General features: G+C 59.0%; 1 protein-coding gene across 1 annotated transcript in view; it reads left to right on the plus strand.

The window, feature by feature from the left end:
- Positions 1-18,811, plus strand: part of RUNX3 (RUNX family transcription factor 3) — a 62,577-nt gene extending 43,766 nt beyond the window's left edge. The window contains exons 5-6 of the mRNA XM_027109670.1: positions 10,745-10,903; positions 15,647-18,811. Of these exons, the coding sequence (XP_026965471.1) occupies positions 10,745-10,903; positions 15,647-16,191 (704 nt within the window). The 3' untranslated portion in view covers positions 16,192-18,811. The remainder of the gene's footprint in view (positions 1-10,744; positions 10,904-15,646) is intronic.
- Positions 18,812-19,720: the final 909 nt, after the last annotated feature.

The following is a 19,720-nucleotide window of genomic DNA, read 5'->3' on the forward strand; positions in this document are numbered from 1 at the left end:
GGAGGGCCCAGCGGGGGAAGGGCGGTCGCCGAGGTCAGACAGATGGCACTGGATCCTGGGAGCGGTGGCGGACGGCAGTCCTCCGCTCCACACCCCCGCCCCGACCATGTGCCTGTGCTTAGCCCGGGCTGTAGGAAGCCATTCTGGGAAGAGGAGATGACTGAACCAACCTGACCTGCCCTTGGCTCCCTGTACCCCAAGGGATGACTGCCCACTGGGGGCCGGCTGGGGGAGTATGGATTTGCAACCTTTAAGGAAAGGAAAAGGATGGGTGTGTGTTGTGTGTGTGTGTGTCTGTGTGGTGTGTGTGTGTCTGTGTGGTGTGTGTGATGTGTGTGTGTGGTGTGTGTGGTGTGGTGTGTGTGGTGTGGTGCATGTGTGTGTGTGTGTGTGTGGTGTGTGTGGTGTGTGTGGTGTGGTGTGTGTGTGGTGTGTGTGTGTGAGGGTGGAGGTTGGGCCAGCTTTGCTCTACTCCACCCCAGCTTCCTCTGCCAGTGGCGGAGGGAGGGAGCCATCAGAAGTAGGGGCTGCTCGGGCTGCAAGGCCAGATCCCCTCCTTGGAAACGTTCTTTGAGTCTTAGCATGTGACTTAAGTCACATAGAGCCCAGACACTCTGACCCCAGGACCCACATCTTGAGATCAGGAATGCAAATTTGATTCTGCAAATATTTATTGAGCACATATTCTGTGCAGGGAGCCCTGATCCGTGCACTTTAGCATCAAAGAAAGTTTGTGTTTCATTGCTTCTGCCTGCTGAATGACCTAGAGTTTGCAGATTCAGACTGGGGAAACTGGAGGGGCAGCTGCCACAGTGGGCCTGAGGCCTGTGTTCCCTGAATGAATGAGTGAAACAAAGAAGCAGCTGGTCATTGCTGGACTGGCTGCTTCCTGAGCTCTGAGCAGAGCTCTTGTGTGGACTGGCCCCCACTCACGGCATGCTCATGCCTGGTGTATTGAGAGCTGCCGTGTCCTTCTCTTTGTAACTGTGGCCCTTTACAGTTTAGAAAACCCTCTCACATTTATTGTCTCATGGGATCCAGAACCAAAGGGTCACTAGTTCCAGGGAGGAGAGAATCCAGCCCTGGGGATGTTGAGAACCTGACCAGGGCGTCACACTGTCTCAGGTGCAGGGAGGCGCCAGTCTTCCCAGAGGCAGCCTTCAATTCCAGTTCCAGGGCTAAGTGGGCCTGAGGCAGGAGGCTGAGAATGGGGTGTGGCTGTACCAGGGCAGCGCCAGTGAGGGCCACCCAGGCCTGGCTCCCCATCTGTCCAGTTCCTGGGCCCACTCCAGTACCTGGCCACTTGGGAAAGGCTCAGAGCTGGGCCCGGTGGCCCTGGAAGAGTTTCCCTGTAGGCCTCTCAGGGCCACACCTCCTCCACCCTGCCTCGGGTTCCTGAACCTGGTGATCAGGCCCAAGTTACTCACCTCCCAGCTGGCACCTGCCCTGGCCAGATTCCTGCTGAGTCCTTCCTGCTGGGATTGGATGTGGATGGGTCCATGCCCCTGGTCTTGGACTTTGTGGCTCCCTTTTGGGCTCAGTTTTGTCATCTGTGAACTGGGTCAGTGACCCCAAGAGTCTCAAGGTGGTGATGGCTGGGAAGCCCTTGTGAGCCATAAGCCCTTGGTGCAGAGAGCAGATTCTGAACCAGCTTGCCTGGCTTGGAGACCTTGGGCAAGGTCTGATCTCTGTGGGCCTCAGCTGCCTCCTCCAGGAAGTGGGATGATACCACCCAGCCTGCAGGCCTGGAGATCAGTGATGGCTTGTGGATAGCATCTGGCTGTAGCAGAGGGTCCTTGTGAGTCTCTGTATCTGTGGTATTCTCTTATCCCTGGTACCTGGCACCCCCTCTGTACTCCCACCACTAGCACCGTTAGCCGATGGTGAACCTTTCTTGGTCGGCAGCAGGGTGGCTGCTGAGAAACGCAGGCCATAGTAATAGAGGTATCAGGTCTCCGTTGAGGGAGGTGGTATCGTACTCGAAGTCTCCAGGGGCAGAATCAGGACGAATGGGAGCCGCGGTTGGGCTCAACGTGATGATGAGCTGTTAGGAGCCACTCCACGAAAGAGTGAGCACCCACTGTGTAGAGGCAGAGGGCGCTGGGAGCTTCGGGGGAAGGCACCCAGGGACCGGCCAATGCCTGGAATCCCTCAGAACCCTCCACGTTCAGCCCTGCCCAGCTCAGAGCAGCTGCCCACCCTCCCCAGCCGAGGCCACTGGCTAAGGGTGGAGGCTCAGCCCTACCCTTGGAAGCCCCCGGTCAAGTCCTTGCCTGCTCGTCTCTCCTGAGGTCCCCCAGTCATGAGACAGCCCCTTCTCGGGGTGAGCTGGTAGGGGAAGGGGTGGCATAGGTCGAGGCAGCAAGAGGAAGGGAAAGAAATCAGGAGCGGAGAGAAGCTGGAGTCAGAAGCAAGGCGGTACGGGCCAGATCAGTGACTGGAAACAAAATCTTAGCAGAGGCTCATTTACAGAAAAGAGTAGATGTGGGTGGCGGCACATCTCCCAGTCTCCCATCTGAGCACCTGCTTGCTCTTCCCCCTGCCCGGCCCCCAGGGCAGGTCTCACCTGCACCCTGGGTTCCAGCCCCAACCTGCCCTTCACTCTGCGACCTTGGACAAATCTTCCTCCTTTCCCAACTTCCGTTTCCCCACCTATAAGTGGTCAGAGGGCAGCTCAGCTGCTGCTGGTCAACGAGCACTCCCTGTGTGCCAGGCCCTGTGCAGGGCCTCTTTTTTTTTTTGCCGTGCTGCACGGCATGTGGGATCTTAGTTCCCCAGCCAGGGATAGAACCTGCGTCCCCTGCATTGGAAGCGTAGAGTCTTAACCACTGGACCACCAGGGAAGTCCCCCGGAGTCTCTTAATGGATCCTCGACAACCCCAGGAGGAGACAGGCCAGGAGACCGAGCCACTTGCCCAAGGGTGAGCTTCGGTGCACCGCAGGGGCTCCAGCCTGGGGCTCAGGGAGACAAGGGCCGCTCAGAAGGGCCTTCCTAGCTCAGTGTGCTCGTCTGTAAGATGGGGATGGTATTAGCTTCTGCTCCGGGGAGTTGTGAGCTTTACGTGAATTACAGCTGCCTGGCCTGCAGGAGGTACCCAACAACCCTGATGGATTGTCACAGGGTTTCCCTTCGGGGCTTTTCTTCTGCTTTGTGACCCCCGACTCCGTGTGAGGGCTGAGCCTTCCGTGGGGAGGGGTGGGAGCAGAGGCTGGTCCCGGGAGCCGGGGAGAGGCGCCTGCAGATCCCCGAGGCCCGGCTGTGGGTTCTGTGGCCAGGTCGTTCCCCTCCGCTGCCCTGCAGAGCGTGCCCAGTCTGCAGCCAGGTGGCCGGCTGGGTTTGAAGGCTGGCTTGGTGGCTTCCTGCCTGTGTGGCCTTGGTTTCTGAGGTTCTCGGTGCTGGTGTCCCTCAGAGTCACCGGGGGCTGGTAAAGAAGCAGTGGAGCAGGATCCAATATACGGGGCAGCAGGCGGTGTAGCGCCTGGCGAGCCTGGGGTAGACTGCAGCGTGGGAACTGCTCACCCTGTCTCCCAGGCTTAGCAGGTGCCGTAGCTGAGAGGGCAGGACACAGGTTCTCCATGCTGCCTGAGGCCATGGGCCGGGGGCTGTTCTGACATCTTGCCTGAGGGCCCTTTCTTCCCCAAAGTGTACATGGGATGGTTTCAACAAATATTTTTCTGGGTACCGACCAGAATCAGGTACCGACCTGGTCTGGGTACCGACCAGTATCAGGCACTATTCTAGAAGCTAGGCACACTGCAGTGAACCAACAGATGGGCTCTGGCCCTCTTGGGTCTCACACACTAGGGGTGGGGAGAAATGGTAAACCATGCTATGGTCACCATGGCCCACGAGGCCCAACCTGATCTGTGCCCTTTACCCCTTGCCTTCCTCTCTGACACCCTTCTCCTTACTTACCCAACTCTGGCCACCTTGGCCTCCTGACCAGTCTTCAAACTGGGCAGCTTCACACTTCTGCCTCAGGGCCTTTGCACTGCTGTTCCCTCTACCTGGGACACGCCTCCCCCAACAACCCCAGACGTGTGGCTCGCTGCTTCCCACCTTGCAGTCTTTACTCACACTTCTCAGTGAGCCCTCCCCTGACCACGCTGTTTTAATCAAACACACAGGCATCCCCCTCTCGCCCTTACACTTCCCGGCTTTCATTTTACTTATCACCTCCTAAGATGCTATATAGTTCACTCATTTATTTCACATATTTTTCATCTCCCCTGTCTACTATATATGCTCCATGGTGGGGGTTCTTTGCTTTGCCAGACATTGATGTAGACCCTGGAACACGGACATGAGCACTTAGTAGGTGCTCAGTAAATATTTGTTGAATAAATGAACGAGGTAAACAGATGATTAGCTAGTTTAATTTCAGGTAGTGAGAAGCCCTGCAAAGAAAATCTAAGCTGGGGGTTGGGGGGGGAGCAGTGGAGAGTGCAGGGCGGGGACCCACAGTGGGAGGGGGACAGGGGAGGCCTCCTGAAGAGGTGACATTTGAGCAGAGGCCTGAAGGAGGTGAGCAGACAGCCACTGGGGCTGCTGGGGGCAGGAGACGACATGGGCAGGAAAAGTGACCCTGAGCCTGCAACTTTAGGACTGTGGCCGTCCTGAAGTTGCCACAGTTCTGTCCTCAGCTCCAGGTGGGATTGGAGGGATGCCCAGCTTGAGGAGAGGCAACTGCTCCTGGCCCCTGGCTCCCAGGACCCCACGCCCCCAGAGGGAGTGCACCCAGCAGGTGGGAAGGGGTTAACCTTGGACCTCCCCGGTTCCCCTAATCAACCCCAGGCCACTGGAAGCCCCAGTTGTGCCCCTGGGAGAGCCGCTGGCCCCCCACCCGCCTGGTTCCTTGCCTAGCCACCGACTGGCTTTCATCTGCTCACAGGGGGCCAATTCACGGCAGACCACCTGGGGCTCAGCCCCCATCTACGACTCTGCTCGGCTGTTAGGAACCAGGGGTAAATCTCCTGACAGGCCGCAGAGCGGGCCTTGGGCCCGGGTGCCCCACCCCACGGCTGGACAGACAGTGGCTGCTGTGTATGGGATGTGGCCGCACCAGGGCCAGGCCGGGCAGCCGAGGAGGTGGCCAAGTGGCTTCCGATGGGAGAAGGGCCCCATGGCTGGAGCCCACATTGTTGCCTGCAGACCACGCTGCTCCTGGGGCCCCGCCCAGCTCTGTTTCTCCCCGCTCCCTGCTCCCTTTGGCCTCCTGCCCCCCTCACCCCACCGCGGCAGGACACTGAGCTGGCCTCCTGCCAGTCGGGCCTCACTGCCAAGGAACCCAGCTCTGCTCTCTTGGAGGTCTTGGGAAGTCAAGACCTTAGCAGCTGAGCTCCATGCAACACGCTGACCAGTCCAGGTTTGACCTTGACCATGTGCCTCCACTTTCCCATCTGTAAAATGGTTGTGATGATAGCGGCCTCTCGGAGGATCGTGGCCCTTGTAGACGACACGCGTGGCCTGCCTGGCACAGTGCTTGGCACGTCGTAGATGTCTGCTCAAGCGATTGCCACTCTCATCACGGGGGCTTGTGTCAGGCCAGCGTGAAGGCAAGGGCGTGGCCCTGATGGCCCCTGGATTTCCCCCTGAAGCACCAGGTACCTGGCAGGTGTGGGGACCCGGTGCTGGCCCGGTGCTGAGAGATGCCGGGTGAGTCACCCACCTGGCTGGGCCCCAGCATTCCTCCCCCAACTTTTATCCTTCTCACACACCTGTGAGGCTGGGCCCTCCCACTGTCCAGATCCATTGAGGAGGGGTTGTAAACCCAGAGTGCCGTCCTTGAGTGCCACGGCCAGGTGGGCTGTTTAATTCTCCCGGCCTGTCCCCAGACTCAGGAGTTAGAGTGTGAGCTCCACTTCACAGGTGACACAGCTGTGGCCCAGTGGGTAAGAGCTGCCTGGGACAGGCCTGGGCCGCTGGGTCCTAGAGGGTCATAAGTGAGGATCGGAGCAGGTGCCGTCCCACGGGCTGTCAGTGAGTTGAGCCCAGGCGCCGCAGGCAGACAGGCAGCCCAAGCGAGGTCCAGAGGGCCAAGGTGGGGCCGTCCCCAGGCAGTCCCCCTCCTCTGCACAAAGTGCTCTACCTTGAAACACTTGGGGCCTGTCCTCCAACTCATCCTCAACTCAGAGGTTAGACACTATGATAACCACTTGACAGCTGTGGAAACTGAGGCCCAGAGGAGCAGAGGGACTTGGTGGGTTAGAGCAGGGTGTGATTAGAGGGTTGGACGCTCAGCACTGAGCTTCCAAGCAGGGCAGGGCTCCTGGTGGAGTCCACTGAGACCCTCTCATCTTCTTCTTTCCAGGCCTGTAATCCTGCACCTGCTCTGGGCCCTGGGCCCGGGCTGGGTCCTAACACCCATTGTTTGGAGCCCCTGACTTTTCAAACCCAGGCTCCTTTCCTACAAGATGGGCTCCGGGAAGACAAGGTGGCCAGGTGCCTCTATGTGACCTCGAGCATGTCCCTGGCCTTCACTGAGCCTCAGTTTTCTCACCTGTGAACTAGGGACAGTGGTAGACCCCCTCATGGGGGTAATGCAGGTGAAACAAGGCAGAGCGTGTCAACCGCTTAGACAGTGGAGTGGAGGAAGCACTGAGTAAGTGTCGGCCACTGTTTTTCTTTCCGTTCCTGCTAGCTACTGCTCTTAGCCTGCAAGGTGCTGGGAGAAGGGGGCTTCCTGGAAGAGGCAGAGAATAAATACTAGAGAAACCCTGGGAGCAGCAGCAGCAGGAGGCGGTGATGGGGGTGCCCGTGGGGGGCTCATCCTGGCCAGTGGCTGAGTCTTGCAGTCTTAAGTCAGGGACTTTCAAAGCTAGAGGGGCCTCAGTGAGCAGTGTGTGCAGATGGGAAACTGAGTCCCAGCATGAAAGGGCTGGGCCCCTGCTGACCTAGTGAGCTGGGCCAGGGCTCCCCACCCAGATCTCACTGTGGGCAGCCGAATGAAAGAGGTCTATTCTGAAGGCACATCTTCTTTCCTCAGGCACAGGGAGTTCCGCTCTGCTCCCAGTGTGAAGGCCCAGGCCCCGTGGCTCTGAGACTCTGTGGCGCCCTGGCCACGTGGAGTCATCTCAGCTCCCCTTTGCCCCTCCTGGGCCGTGGCTCCAGCATTCCACAGCAACAAGGAAGCAGTTCCCCAAGTGCTGTTAAAACTCCTCCTCCAGGAAGTCTGCCCTGCGTGAAGGCAGAGCAGCATGTGGTGGGAGCGTGGGCTCTGGGACCACATTACCTGATTTATATCCCAGACCAACCGCTTAGTGTAGGGCTCATCTTGAAGCCTCAGTGGCCCCATCTGTACAATGGGACCAAAAGGGAAGTGTCAGGAGAAAGAGCACTGGACTTGGAGTCGGGGTCTGGGTGCCGACGCCAGCTCCGCTGTCCTGGCTTTGTGTCCCGGACAGGACTTAGCCTCCTGGCCTCCGTGTCCTGGTCTCTGTGTGGGGATGATGATCCTGCGTCCCTTGGCACAGGCTGGGGTAGAAGTGACCGTGCAGATGGTGGGGCCCCAGGTGGGTGGAGAGCGTCCGGTCACCTTATTTGGCCAGCACCACGACCTGCGAGGGCACCACGATGCAGACACCGTGGCTCGGGGTGGGTGGGGGAAAGGGGTGAGGCCACCAGGCGGCAGAGCCCATCCTCGGACCCAGGCTGGCTGCGAACCCCTCCCTCCTTCCACTGGCCCAGAGGAGTATCTCTAGACACATAGTGCACAGTGTGACTCAGAAACGGGACTTTATTAGCCAGTGGCGATAACGAGGCCTGAGGTTTTGTACCAGCTTTCGTGTAACCCCACTGGCTCACTTCAAGCTTGTGGTTGACTAAGACCTCCAGATCCTCTGCACCTGAGCTGCTGTCAGGTCAGTCTGCGGTCTCCAGATCTATCCAGCCGGCTTCCTGCCTGTTGAGATTGTTCCGACTTCATTCATGCCCCAGCTCATCCACATTGCCTTGCCATTTTCAGTGGCCTCGGCAGCCAGGGCAACAGCATTTCCTCCAAGGCCGATCAGGACTGAGGCCAGGCCGTCCGGCACTTCCCTAGAGACCACGTCCTGAGGGGTATACATGAGCCAGTCCTCGATGGCTAAGGTTAGACAACCAACCAGCAAATGAAATCCCAAGCTTGGAGGATGCAAACCGGCAGCCCCTGAACAGGACATGTTCTACACAGTGGTCGAGTTATTTTGTTGTTGTTTTCAGTATTTGAATTGCCAACACATAAAATACGGGAGGCTTCACATAAAAGCAGGTTTATGGCTTCCGGTAAACTGGAAGCTCTGGCAACACTGGGTCCACCCCCACCAGGGCACCAGTCAGCTGGACTGGATGGCAACGGCCCCTTCTACGAGGCCCACCCTCTCCAGTCTGCCCCAGGCCCTACGCATCCCATGTGCCTCATTTATGCGACTTGCCCAGCCCCCATAGTCATCTAACCTGGTGGCCCCAGCTCCAGCCAAACTACCCCCAGCCCACGTTTTTCCTGTTGCCAAGGGTCCTGGGAGGCGCAGTGGGGGGCCCGGCTGGGAGCCAGGTGGTCTCATTTTGGCAGCTGGATGTCCCATGGGCTCAGGCCTGGGGCCTCCTCGGAGGGGAAATTGGGTCCCTGGTTCTTGGTGACTTGCTGAGCCCATTGAGGCTCCTGGGACAACCTGTTCCATTTCTAAGGGCTCTCACATGCCTGTTTGAGCTTGTGACAGTGGTGTGTAGCAAGACTAGGGGCCTGTGGGTACCAGAATGCATTGCATCCCCCTTTTGAAAATCAGAAGTCAGGCCCATTCTGAAGTCCCCACCTCTGTCCCCTCACTCCCAGTGGCAGTGAAGAGTCATCTCACACCTTCCAGGCCCCTAGGACACCATTTTCCAAGCCTCAGCAAGCCTGGTGAGGAGTTTTGTTTTACTTCCCGCTACCTCTCTCTCCTTCTTCTTTCTCTGTCAATCTAGAAGATTCCTCGTGTCACTGAAGACCCCAGGACTCAGGCAAGCCTTCCCCTCTCCCTTAGCCCCTCCCCACACTTCTTTTCCAAGGATCCCAAGTCTAAGACATCCTCCCTCTTTCCTCGCTGTGTGACCTCGGGCAAGCCTCTTCACCTCTCTGAACTGCAGTTCCCTTGTCTGTAAAAAGAGGACCAGGCCCACCTGTCTGCCTGGCCTCCTCCCTCAGGGTCAGGTGGAGCCGAACGGGCCAACCTCGGCTGACAGGCTGATCAGGAGAGCCCAGGAATGTCCGGTCCTCTCAGTGAGGAGTCTGTTATAACACAGGGTCTGCCCTGGAGAAATCCCCCGACACAAGGAGGTGTGTGAACAGAGATATTCCTGGGAGTCCTGTATGCAGGGGGATCATTTGGAAGTGAGCTAAGTGTCCATCTGAGAGGAACGGCTGAGGGGACTGCGGCCTCTAGGGGATGTGACGAGCAGGAACGAGGGACACCCACAGGCTTAGTGAGGCCGTCCCGCCCCCACCTGTTGCCCCTCACTGTGCCCCGGGGTGGGCTCCCAAGGTTTTGCGGGAACTCTATTGTTTCTCTGGGGCTGGGTTACTCTCTCCATCTATCAGATAAGGAAACTGAGGTGGCCCCCCAGGTGTGCTACTGAAAGAGCAAGTTAGAGAATGATACAGCCAGGCTGAGACCATTCAAGAAAGTTCTGTGAGAAACTTGCTCTGTGTTTTGCATGCACGTGAAACCAAAAAACGGCTGGAAAGAAAGACCTCCAAATTGATCACGTGGGGATTTCTGGGCAGGGATTTAGGGTGGGTCAGAGGGGCCATTAGCCTTACCTGTAATGCTTTTATTTTTGTAGCTATTCATACTTTGCTTGTGAAATGTAAAATGAGTAATTGAAAAAGTGGTGTGTTTGTGTGTGTGTGTGTGTGTGTGTGTGTGTGAGAGAGAGAGAGAGAGAGAGAGAGAGAGAGAGAGAGGTGGTGGTCCCTGCAAGCCTGATGTCATTCGAGAAGGCTTGAGGGTGGCCTCGGCTGGCTGCTTAAAGGCAGGGGCATGGCCATCTTGACGAGGCTGGGGTCCTTCCTGTGTGGGCCGTGGCAGAGGGATACTGGGAAATGCTGGCGGTTTCTCCAAGTGTGATGCCCAAGCCAGGTGCCCTGGTCCCCTGTTCCCAGCTTCGGGACAGAGATGGGAGTCCAGCCCCTCACACAGCGCCCCACTCCACTTCCCAGCATCGTGGTGAATTTCCCCTCCTGTCTGAGACCCAGAGGGGAGAAGGCATGTGCTGGGGGTCCCAGGGTAGCTCTGGCCTGGAGGAGCCAGCATTCCCATTCCGGGGCCATCTCCCATTCCTCTTGCAGATGTGAATGGCAGGCAGGATGGATGCTGGGGGGCATTCTGGGTTCTCTCCCTGCCTCCCATGGGAGCCTGCTTAAGCCCCTTTCCCATGCCTGTTGCCTCAGATTCCCCTTCTGCCAAAAAGCGTAACGTAGAGGTGTAGGTCGCAGGCTTTGATTTGAACCCTGAGTTCAAATCTTGACTCCACAACTTACTGGCTCTGTGGCCTGGAACCTCTTTGAGCCTCACCTGTGGCGTAAGAAGGTAGGAGTGAGATGATGGCAGCCCCAGGGCAGCACGTACTGACCATTCTCTGTTCAGAAGAGACATCGGTAGTGGCCTTTGGGTTCTCCCTACAGAGGCCTAAGAGTAGACCTCAGAGAGAACTTCCCGGCAGAGCAAGGCATTTCTGCCCCCCGAGACTCACGGGGACCAGGTTCTCACAGGCTCTCATGCTCTGCAGGGCATCGACAGAAGCTGGAGGACCAGACCAAGGCGTTCCCCGACCGCTTCGGGGAGCTGGAGCGCCTGCGCATGCGGGTGACGCCGAGCGCGCCCAGCCCCCGAGGCTCACTCAGCACCGCCGGCCCCTTCAGCAGCCAGGCCCAGACCCCCATCCAAGGTACGGCGCAGGGAGGGGGGGCTGCGGTGGGAGAAGGGGACGGCGGCCTGGAAGCGGTCTCTCTGTTCCAGACCCAAAGCTCATCCCAGGGTCGCCGGCTGCACCACCCTGGTGTTTGTTATAAAGGAACGCGGCCTGCTCTGAGGGCCTGCTCTGCCCGGTCCTGGGCTCAGCCCTTCCTTCATTCATTCAGCAAACATTTACTGTCACTCACCCTGTGCCGTCGTGGTGCCTGGCCCCAGGGATGAATAGACAGGCACAGTCCCTGCCCTCCAGGGGCTCCCTGTGCCCGGCGGGAAATGGGTATTAGTCCCCCAGTGCACCCGTTACAGTTGGGCAGGCCTCGCCCCAGGAGCCTGAGACAGACACGTGTCTGCCAAGGACGTCACAGCCCCCCAGGCCTCAGCTTTCTCATCTGAAAGCGGGGTGGTGGTGGATGCCTCTGCCTGGGCCTCGGGCGACATTCAGATGACGTTACTGCACTCAAACTTTGTAAACTGTGAAGTGAATTTGTCCCTGGAGAGAGACAGAGCATCTCCTGAGAAAGGTCCCCGCCTGGCCCAGAGACTCTTCCCAAACAGGAAGGAGGAGGGAGGCCTGTGGGCGGAGGCCCAGGATGGAGTCTTTACCCCTTGGCCAGGTGGACACGGCAGGCACGTGTGAGCCTGTCTCGGGCAGGCCGTCCGGGTGTACAGGGCCTGGCACATAGCAGGTGCTCGGTAGGTGGCCAGATGGTGAACATCTACGCTGCTGTCCAGGTTCTCCTGGCCGGTGGGTTGGGGTGCAGGAGGCTGAGTGCGCAGCTGACCCTCAGGCCAGGCAGGGGTGGAGAGTGCTCGGCAGCAGTGCTGGACGCGGCCGGGAGGGCTGGCTGCGGCCGTCATGCACCGTGGGTGTCTGTTCTTTCTTGGTCCTCCAGGTCCTGGTTAGAACCCATTTGGCAGATGAGTGAATTGAGGCTTAAGAGGTTAAGGGCCACTCTTGGGTCACACAGCGCATCAATGCCCAGGTTCAAAGTGTCCACAGCACCCGCCCCCAGGAACTTCCTGTACTTCTGAGGGCACAAGCGAGGGGGTCCCTGCTGGGTCTCTCCATTAAGGGAGGCCCTGCCCCCAGCCCTGGCCATGTGTGCCAGGCACAATGCCATGGCAGGGGGACTTGATGCAGCCCCGTGGTGTGAAGAGACGGTACCTCCCTTCTGGCCTGGGAAGCTGGGCCTTGGCCCTGCTGAGCCCCCAAGGTGGGGAGAGGCCCCAGGTCCAGGCTCTTAGCCATGGGCTGTCGAGTTTGAAACACTCAGCAACTCTTGAGCCAGGGGGGCTGCAGGGTAGAGGGGTCTGAGCTCAAGAGGCAGTAAGATGTCCTCTGGGCTCATGCCCACCCCTGCCCAGAAGCTGTCCACGCTCCCCTTCCTGGCAGGCCAGCCTTTGCGCAGGTACAGTGGTCTAACACTCCAGGCCTTTCCCTGACATGGGCAGAGCTGGGGCCCAGCCGGGGGGCCCTGGAACCCAGCAGGTGGGGGCTAACAGTGGCGTCCTGTCCAGCAGCTCCCGTGGAAGGAGAACCCACCTCTCTTTCCATTTGTGTGGACATAGCTTGGGAATCAGCACCTGCTGGAGCCTGAGGCAGGCCTACCCACCCTCCGTCCAGCCCCAGAGGGCCAGGCCTAGCCCAGCAGCAGGCAGAGCCCCTGCCTCCCCCGAGGCTGGGAGGAGAGGAGGTCGGGCCTGTGTGGGATAGTGGCTGACCCAGTCCTTCCCCTTCTGCTGTATCCTGAGGCAGGGTGCTCGCTAGCCACCCACAGCATTGGGCTTCAGGCAGCCTCTGTGGCCCTTCACACCAGCCAGTCCTCCCCGTCTTCAGGCCTGTCCCCTTTGGAGTGAGAGGAAGGGCTTTTGACAACCAAGACCAAGGAAGGAACGTGAACTTTGCAGTCAGGTGGACCTGGCTAGGAATTCGGGCTCTGCCAGGCACTGGCTGTGTGATCTTAGGCAAGTCGCTTCACCTCTCTGAGCCTCAGTTTTCTCATCTGCAAAGTGGGAAGAAGGAGGTATCTGTCACAGGGGTGTTGGCAGGGCCAGGCTTGGGGAGTCCCTCTCACTGGCCCTCCCCTCCTGGTGGGACAAGCCTCTACTTTCAGACTCCATCCTGGGGGTCCCCCTCAGGATACCCCACCACCACTTCTCTTGGTTCCTGTTAATAGCTTTGACCCCCCAGCTTTGGTGACTGGCAAGCAGTGCCGAGGCCCCAACCCCTCCGTACCCCAGCCCCCAGCCCCCTGGCTGTGACCGCCCACAATGGGGGCTTCTCACAGCTCAAAGGCCTCATTCAGCCACCACACAGCAGCTGGGGCAATTTGGAGAAGAAAATAAACATTTCCTTCCAGTGTTGGGATTGGCTGCTCGACAGAGGCCTGGCCAGCTCGGGTTTCTTGGGGCTACTGGGCTGGAGGGGGCGGGGCTGGGGGCAGGAGCTGAGGGGGTGCTGAGGGCAGACACTCCCCCCACCCGGGGAGGGAGGCAGGAGAGGACGGTGAGAGGGCCGGGCAGGCCTGCCCGCAGCCCACATGACCCCTGAGGGCCCACCTGGCACGGAGGCCCAGGCTACAGCCCTGCCATCGCATCCTGGGCTCCCTGTTTGGGCTCCCTCCTGTCAGGCGGCAGCGCTCGCTCCCCTGGGCTCAGGGCAAGTGTTAGCCTCATGCTCGGCTGTGCTCGGGGTGCCAGGCGCTGCCAATAAGGCTCCTCCCCTGGGGTTCAGAGATGAGGGCAGGAGCCAGGCTCCTCCGACCCCCTAGGCCTCAGGGCAGCACTGACCAGCCAAGGGATCTGTTAGGGAGGGTCCAGATGGGCCAGAAGGCCCCCGTCTCCCAGCCCCTAGCCCCCACATCTCCCCACCTGGAGCCCGGAGCCTCATCCCGTATCATCCACATCCGGGACCAGAGCCTGCTGCTGAGGAAACACCCCCCCAGCTGAGCTGGGAAGACCCCAAAGTCCAGAGAAGTTACAAGTCCTCTCTGAGGTCGCACAGCACCTCAAGCAGATCTGGGGAAGTGAGGCCTGAGGGCACCTGCAGCTCAGCCACGCCTCAGGCACGGCAGGCGGTGCACACCTGGAGCTGGCCAGGGGCAGAGGCTGGCCTCCTCCTGAGCCCTCTCTGGCCCCTAGTCTTTGGTGGACAGAGGACTTGGGAACAGACAGACTTTAGACTGCTGCTGGGGGCTCATCCACCTCCCCACTGCTGCCCAGAGTCACCCCTTTGGCCAGGGTACAAGGAAGGCCCAGGGTCAGGGGCTCAGCTTTGCAGGGCCCTGAATGAGCCGGTTCTCCTGAGTGCCCAGAACAGGAGGTGTCACAGCTGCAGTGGCAGCACAAACCCTCATCATGCCCCTGCTGTGTGCCCAGTTTAGGCACTTTACATGTATTAACTAATTTAATCCCTAGGAATTGTTATTGTCTCCATTTTTCATGTGGGACAACTTGATGCACAGAGAGGTATAGTGACTTACCCAAAGACACACAGCTAGTAAGTGTCAGAACTAAGATAAGTATCCAACCTCAGAGACCACACAGTTGTGCTGCCTCAAAGATGGGACAGTTACCCTTCAGGCACGTGTCAGAACTCAGGACTGAGAGCCCTAGGATTCTGTGTAGGTCCAATGTGCTGTGTGACACTTAGGCAAGTGCCTCACCCTCTCTGAGTCTCAGTCTTCCTACCAAGGGGTTTAGACTCAATCCTGAAGCCCCTTTGAGTGTTGAGGTTTGGGGGGGTCTGTGATTACAAAAGTACGGGGCAGAGACTGGGATACTTTTGTCTGGAGCCAACTCCTGGGGGAGCCAGGGTGAGGCCTGGGCTGGACACTGGGTATCTCTGTGACAAGGGCAGGGTCCAGGCCACCAAGCCCCTCTGGCTGCCCTCTGTCTCGCTTTGCTGTGGAGGCGGGTGAGGGTGGCATCTGATCCTTGTCTGGCCACCAGTCAGCTCCAGCCTGCAGGGCAGCCCTGGAGACACAGGCCCAGGCTGAGGCCGGGGTGGGGGGTGGTGGGGGATGGACAGAGCTGCCGTGGACCCAGCTGCCACAGCACAGGCGGAAGCTTCCGTAACCTAACTGAGCCCCACCTGGGCAGGAGAGGTGCAGGCGCACACGCACGTACACCCCAGCGGGAGCAGAAAGCAGAGGCCTCGTGTTGAGTTCCAGTCCTTTCTGTGCAGCATCAGGAGAAGCCATCTTTCTCTCTCTGCCTGGTTCCTCATCTGCGAGAGCAGGGCCTGACTCCCAATCTCACGGGACCGTTGGAGACCCTCTTTACCGAGAGCGAGAGAGGGAGGGGAACCTGCCAGGCCAGGCTGTTGGGCGGCCTGTGCTGGCCCCGCCCTTGGCTCCCCAAGCACCCATAGCCCAGCGGGGAGCCCACCTGCCCCCTCGACAGGCCTCTGCATGGCTAGGCTGGGAAGAGGATGCCGGGAGGAGAGAAAAGCCCTCCCCCTCCTCTGCCTGCCCCGGCAGCGCCCGGGGCCACCCACAGCCCAGACCCCTGCTCGCACCTGCTTCCCAGGTGGGACCGGATTGGGAATCAGCAGGCTCCAGCCCCCAAGCAGCTCAGGGCGGTGGGAGCAGAGCCACACGTAGCACCAGGGATCCCCCTAGATGGGCCTGTAAACCAGAGCCCGAGGTCATTCTTGAAGAAAGGCCGCCGGGGTGGTGTCGGGCAGTGACTGACCATCCTCCTTGCTGTCCCCCAGGCACCTCCGACCTGAACCCTTTCTCCGACCCCCGCCAGTTTGACCGCTCCTTCGCAGCGCTGCCAACCCTCCCGGAGAGCCGCTTCCCCGACCCCCGGATGCATTACCCAGGGGCCATGTCGGCCGCCTTCCCCTACAGCGCCACACCCTCGGGCACGAGCATCGGCAGCCTCAGCGTGGCCAGCATGCCGGCCACCAGCCGCTTCCACCACACCTACCTCCCACCGCCCTACCCGGGGGCCCCGCAGAACCAGAGCGGGCCCTTCCAGGCCAGCCCTTCCCCCTACCACCTCTACTATGGCGCGTCCTCCGGCTCCTACCAGTTCTCCATGGTGGCCGGCAGCAGCAGCGCTGGCGACCGCTCGCCCACCCGCATGTTGGCCTCCTGCCCCAGCAGCGCCGCCTCTGTCGCCACCGGCAACCTCATGAACCCCAGCCTGGGTGGCCAGAGTGACGGCGTGGAGGCCGATGGCAGCCACAGCAACTCGCCTACCGCGCTGAGCACGCCCGGCCGCATGGACGAGGCCGTGTGGCGGCCCTACTGACCGCCCGGGTCCAAGTGGACTGCTCCCGCTGGTGGCGGGGACCCCAAGAACCTTCCAGACAAGTGGCGGGCCCAGCTCCAAGGCTCAGGGCACTCATGGGACTTAACGCTTCACGGCAGCTGTGGGCCCAGGGTCCGTGGTCCTGGGGCCCAGAGCTGGTAGCTGGCTCTGAGAGCATCTGGTCCAGCCACGTCTTTGTACAGAGGGGTCGGGACCTCCCCCAGGACCCCACCCCCAGCCCAGATCCTACTCATCTCATCCCACGTCCCCTTGGGAGAAGTAGCCTCCTCCTGCCACCTCCCCTGGAATGACCTGGCTGTCCCCAGCTATGCCCACTGCTGTCACGGGGCCCAGGCCTCCTGGGACAGAGACCATCTCTGTTCTAGAGCGAGGTGGCATTTGCCCACACGGTTTGGCCTCTTAACCTCGGGACCCTAGAAAGACCTCCCCACCCTTGCCTTCCTCAGAGACCCCGCACCCTGTGGGCCCAGCCCTCCCTCTGCATTTACACAAGTTGAGTCACAACTGGAAGGTCCCCCAGCCCTGAGAGGGGCTCACTTATGGTTTGGATGGGGAAGGAACCCCTCCAGAGGCCCCAGGGAATCGCTAGCAGAGATGGAATGAGGATACCCCCAGGCCCGCCCCTCAGCTCTGTTTCCCTACAACTCCTGGCAGCTAAGGGCCCTGACCCCATCCCAGCCGTCCGTGGGTCCCAGGCCCCAGAGCAGACTGGCCTGCGGCAGCAGGCCCCTAAAACCAGGAAAGACACCTGCGGACAGGTCTTCCATGCACTTTACCAGTCCAAGGCATTCGCCCTCTGTTCTCTCAGTGGGGGCTGGGAAGGGTCCCTTTCCCCCTAGGCTGGTCTCAAAATTGCCATTTTTGGAGAGAGCACCAGGACCAGACAGGTCCTACCAGAAAGCCTTGGGGTAAGGGGTCATGGGGTCAGATGTCAGCATCCCTGGCCCATCTAGGTCCAGCCAAGCTGTGCACAGCCAAGCTGTGCCCCGGACCCGCAGCCTCGTGGGAAGGCCCAGCCTAACCTTCCAGTCTCTGACACACAGCTCCCCGTCTTTAACCAGTCTGCTTCCAAAGCAGTCTTGAACAAAACACCAGTTTTTAAAGCTGATTTTAGAGAAAGAAGCTTGTCAAACATTTTCAGACACACGATCTCTTACAGAAAAAGCCCCCATGATAGTGAACGGTACCCCTCTGAGAGTGTGGAATTGTTAGGATCCCAAAACCTCCTCAAGGGGCCACAGTCCTTCAGCAGCATCCCACCAGCCTGCACCAAAGGCCAACCTGGTGCAGAACAAAAGGAGCACTGGTGAGATGCTGGAATCTCAAGTCTGTGGCTCTCTGGCATTTGTCCGAGAGGACGTGTGGGTGTCCCGGTAGAGGTGGGAGGATGTGGGGGAGTACGGTGGCTGCATGATGGCAGAACACAAGAGCTGGGAAGGGCTTGGCAGCCTCAGCTCAGCCCCTGCTCTGCTCACAGGGGAAGTATTACAGTTTACAAATGGGAAAGCAGGCCTTGCCCAAGGGTTTAAGCATGTCCGAGTATTTTTCGTTCTAGAAAGGCATAAAAAACCCATGTCTGAATTTTTTAGTTCTCGAAAGGTGTAAGTGGAAAAGGACAAAACTCTTATAAGCATTGGGCAGCATGTGGCTTTTAGCCATCGTTTCAGCCCCATCCTCTGTGGATGTGGAAATCTCCCCTACAAAATGCTCCTTAGCGGTTGTCTCTGTAATAGCACGTGACCTGTCTGCCACCGCACCTGTGACAACCGCCAGATAGGCACATGGGATGCACGCTCAGACAGGTTAGGAGCTACAGCTTCTCTTGTCCTGCCCTCACTGGAAAAAGCAGTCCCCTGCTTTTATCTCTTCAAAATAGCTGCTGGGGGTATCCTGCTGACTCCCTTCAGCCGGGGGAGGGGCGGGGGGCTATCTCCACCCCTTCTCAGGAAGCAGCTACAAATCCATTGCCCTCGTGTCTCCTCCTCTCCTATTCTCTTTGGTTGTAGACTGGCCCCAGGCCCCAGTGGGAGGCACCCTTGGGTTCCCAGTGCCCAGCACTTTGTAGCCCCTCCCCAGATTACTCCCCCTTCCTGACATCCAAGCCCCGGTGGGGGCAGGGACAGGAAATAAATTGACCCCCTCCCCGAAACTCCCTGACTCAAAGTGATGGCAGCCGTGCTGAGTTTTTTAAGGCCCACAGTGGGTACAGACAGCTTGGGCTGGTAAAGATGGGTCCTTATTTACAAGGCTGCTTTGAAGTTGTACTAGGCAAACACACTGATTTAGAAAGCACAAGGAAACGAAGGGGTTTGGGCACCATGTTACTGTAAGCCTCTTGGTGGTGGGTACGGATACGTTGTGACATATTGTCATGCTGAGGAGTTAATACCTGCTACACTCATATCTTCCGTAAAACCGACCCAGGGCTGGGAAGAAGGTGGGGAGGGATGGAAACTGCTTTGCACTATAATTTGCTTGGTGTGTTTGTTTTTAATGCACAACTTCCATGTACAGTAAACTGTCTTCTATACTATTTAACAGTAAAATGGAATTTTGACTGATTTGTTACAATAATATAACTCTGAGATGTGTTGAAGGATCTCAATGCCAGACTTCTAGAGCTGTATGCATGGGGGTGGGAGAGGATGGGAGTCCTCCCGCCATGGCCAGGGAGGAATGGGGCCGGGCCTGGGGACAGGAGCAGGACTGACCGCACTGCTTTGAAGATTCCCCAGCGCCTTGGCCTCCCTGCATCCGGCTCCATCCGGAAGGGCCGCAGAGACCACCCTGGGTAAGTACAGCTGGCGAGGGCTCTCCCATGTGTGGCTGGAAGCCCAGAGGAATATCAGGTCTTCAAGGTGCCACCGTCCCTTCTCCCTTCGCAGGCGGCCCATGACTTTTCACAAGTCAACAGAATAGGCGGAACACCTGTTCCAGCTCATCCCCCAGGCTCTGAGTTGGGACATAGGCAGGTGGACCGTGAAGCAGCCTTGGTGAGAGCCCATCTCTGGGAACTGTTCGCTGCCATGCTGATAAATTAGCAGCAGTCAGCACTGCAAAGCAATCAGCCACGTCAGCTCCCCCATTTTGCAGATGAGGCGACTAAGGTGCAAAGAGGGGGTGTCACCTGGCCCCACAGCTCCGCGGAGGAGTTTGTGGCTGATGGTGAGGGCGACGGGTGTGAGGGTGTGGGCCCCTGGCTTGACAGCCTCCCCAAGCCTGCCAGCACAGAGGCTTGGCCCACCGTGCCTGTCCAGCTGGGGCTTGGGGACGGGAAATTTCATAAAACACCTTAGTTTTGAGTGAAAATACTTCAAAAGCTAATCCCAAGACTTTGCCCTGTTCAGTTAGGTTGGTCTGCCTGAAACCCAACACCCAACAGGAAGTTCCCCTTTCCCCGGCCTAAACCCTGATCCCCGCCCCTCTGCTCTGAAGCACGGCTTCTGCCCCAGGGCCAGCAGAGTCTTCTCTAGGCAGGATCCCGGCCAGAGCTGCAGAACTGCTCTGT

Source organism: Aethalodelphis obliquidens, unplaced genomic scaffold, assembly GCF_003676395.1.
Source record: "Aethalodelphis obliquidens isolate GAN/ISIS:26980383/991018 unplaced genomic scaffold, ASM367639v1 scaffold9, whole genome shotgun sequence".
In the NCBI taxonomy this organism is placed as follows: Eukaryota; Metazoa; Chordata; class Mammalia; order Artiodactyla; family Delphinidae; genus Aethalodelphis; species Aethalodelphis obliquidens.